Here is a 1263-nt window from a genome sequence, read left to right on the forward strand (position 1 = left end):
AGACAGTCCTTCTTACCCCACAGTGGATCACCGTCATCCATAACGTTATTGCCGCCTTATTCGTTTTAATCCGCTGAAATCAGAATATTGTTCCTTGGTGCTTTGAGCCAATAGTCTTGGTCGATGTTGTCTTTGACCGGTGGAACATGATTGACTAATTATAATGACTAATGAAGTATTTAGAAGCTGTGGTACAACACAGATTGGCTAGTGCAGATCGGTCAGAGTGGAAGGCGGTGGGGTCAGAGCAGGCTCCCCCTCCGGGCCGAGCCGTCCCCTGCCCCGGGGGGCCTGTGTGAGCTGGGGGGGGCATGCACCGTTCTAGCCAGCTACAGAGATGTGAGAGGGCCTGCGTCTCAGGTAGGCGGGAGGCCCCGTGGAGGCCAGTAGTGGGGCCCCAGGGCCCCCTAGTGGACACGTGGAGGCCAGCAGTGGGGCCCCGGGGCCCCCTGGTGGACACGTGGAGGCCAGCAGTGGGGCCCCGGGGCCCCCTGGTGGACACGTGGAGGCCAGCAGTGGGGCCCCGGGGCCCCCTGGTGGCCACGTGGAGGCCAGTAGTGGGGCCCCAGGGCCCCCTAGTGGACACGTGGAGGCCAGCAGTGGGGCCCCCTAGTGGACACGTGGAGGCCAGCAGTGGGGCCCCGGGGCCCCCTGGTGGCCACGTGGAGGCCAGCAGTGGGGCCCCGGGGCCCCTGGTGGCCACGTGGAGGCCAGTAGTGGGGCCCCGGGGCCCCCTGGTGGCTGACCGTTGCATCAAGACACGGTCAGCAGCAGCTTCATGATCCACAAACATGCGCTTCGGGTTCGGGACGAGGTGCTCAATAATTCAGCTGTTAGCGCCAGCAGCCGTTCTGAGGGGGTCCCCTCTGAAAGAGGTTCAGCCCAACAGCCGTTCTGAGGGGGTCCCCTCTGAAAGAGGTTCAGCCCAACAGGCTCCGACTGAGCTGACCAACCCTCGGCCATCAGGCGGGGCCGTTAGCATTCATGGCTGGGGGGGGGGGGGATGACGACTGGTGCTGTAATTACATTCTGGCTCAGAGCAGAGGCCACTGCACTCATTTGTCTCTAACCCTGACATATGCAAAAGATGTGAGAGAAAGAAAGAGAGAGGGAGGGGGAGAGAGAGAGAGAGGGAGGGAGGGAGGGAGAGAGAGAGGGAGAGAGAGAGAGAGGGAGAGAGAGGGAGAGAGAAGGAGGGAGATAGAGGGAGAGAGGGGGAGGGAGATAGAGAGCAAGAGGGGGAGGGAGATAGAGGGAGGGGGA

The 1263-nt window shown here is 62.2% G+C and overlaps 1 protein-coding gene across 1 annotated transcript in view; it reads left to right on the forward strand.

Annotated features, from left to right (window-relative positions):
- The first annotated feature begins 311 nt into the window (after window positions 1-311).
- The window catches only part of LOC130372866 (proline-rich protein 2-like), a 5670-nt gene continuing 4718 nt past the window's right edge, over window positions 312-1263 (forward strand). Inside the window, exon 1 of the mRNA XM_056579027.1 lies at window positions 312-763. Within this exon, the coding sequence (XP_056435002.1) occupies window positions 312-763 (452 nt within the window). The remainder of the gene's footprint in view (window positions 764-1263) is intronic.

Source organism: Gadus chalcogrammus, chromosome 19 (genome assembly GCF_026213295.1).
Source record: "Gadus chalcogrammus isolate NIFS_2021 chromosome 19, NIFS_Gcha_1.0, whole genome shotgun sequence".
Taxonomy (NCBI): Eukaryota; Metazoa; Chordata; class Actinopteri; order Gadiformes; family Gadidae; genus Gadus; species Gadus chalcogrammus.